The sequence below is a fragment of the Hipposideros armiger genome, unplaced genomic scaffold (assembly GCF_001890085.2).
Source record: "Hipposideros armiger isolate ML-2016 unplaced genomic scaffold, ASM189008v1 scaffold_330, whole genome shotgun sequence".
In the NCBI taxonomy this organism is placed as follows: Eukaryota; Metazoa; Chordata; class Mammalia; order Chiroptera; family Hipposideridae; genus Hipposideros; species Hipposideros armiger.
In genome coordinates, this window is record NW_017731680.1 from 1,654,437 (window position 1) to 1,655,696 (window position 1,260).

Here is a 1,260-nt window from a genome sequence, read left to right on the forward strand (position 1 = left end):
TTTACTTTTCAATCTTTTCTGGGTGGAAATGAAAGGTGATTTGGGCTAACTTCCACCCCAACGACACAGTGAGGCATATTGCAGCGCACTCCAAGCTACTATAAATTATTCCTGCCTGGTTGCACTTGCAATTGTCAAGCTCTTCCTAAAGAGGGCGCTCTAAACCAATGGATTAATTATGTGGATTTGATGCCATTAACACGAAGGATCAAAATGGAAAAAAAAAGTTAAATGGAATGATGCTTTTACTGTAGATTGATGTCTCTCTGGCCTTTAAAAGCAAGGATGAAGTAATTTAATTTTGTATTTGCCATTCTTTTAATCAAGTAAATTGATGGGAAAGCACAAGAGTGAGTGCCTCAGAGAAAAAAATGCAAATGGAAACCGAAATATGGACCACCCACAGCCTCCGCATGTGTTGACACTGATATATTTCTTCACATGAATTAAGGAGCCGTTTGAGAGAGGACGGTTCATATACCCACATGAAGACACAAACCACACGGTGGAATACCAGACATTAGTGTCTGCATAGTGAACCCTTGAGCTGTAGCATGAGGGAGTAAAAACACCACATCACTCACACCCAAACCAAATATGCACATGTTATAACAGGCGGAATATAGTCAGGGCTCTCTAGAGTCCAGATGACAGAATAGGGAGCAGACAAAAGGCTAATGCGACTCGGTGGCCAAGCGTCACTAGAATCAAGGGGTCGGAGCAGACAGTAAACATCACCCAAAAGAGCTGGGCTCTGCTCGTGCCTGCAGGTAACTGCATCCCCTGCTTGTTAATTTAATATGCTCGTCAGGTCTCCCTCCCCCTTCTACGCTTTTTTTTCTTAAGATTTTATTGGGGAATTGGGGGAGGGAACAGCGTTGGGGAATCAGAGAAGGGGAACAGTCAAGTTTCTGTCCTTTTGTTCCTCAGTCTAGTTGTAGAGGACGTCGCTTCTTTGGCCCATGTTGGTATTATCATTGTGCTCTTCCCAGCTGAGGCAGATCTGTCGCTGGCCTCTGGACGGCCACTCATGGCAGTTCACACTGGCTGCCGGCCACTCACAGTAGCTTATGGCAATCCACTGCCACAGGGACTGCAGCCTACGCCGTCGCTGGCAGCTCACGGCAGCCCAGCTCCAGGTCGAGCTGTTGTTCACCATCTTAGCTGTAGAGGGCAGTGTCGCTGGCCCTCAACGTGGGATCTGAACCGGGGCCCTGCTGCTCAGAGCTGGTGTCCCAAGCCAACTCTTAACCCACGCGC

General features: G+C 47.5%; 1 protein-coding gene across 1 annotated transcript in view; it reads right to left on the reverse strand.

The window, feature by feature from the left end:
* APLP2 (amyloid beta precursor like protein 2) overlaps positions 1-1,260 on the reverse strand; it is a 102,758-nt gene that overhangs the window by 15,955 nt on the left and 85,543 nt on the right. Inside the window, exon 9 of the mRNA XM_019660791.1 lies at positions 405-547. Coding sequence (XP_019516336.1) covers positions 405-547 — 143 coding nt within the window. The remainder of the gene's footprint in view (positions 1-404; positions 548-1,260) is intronic.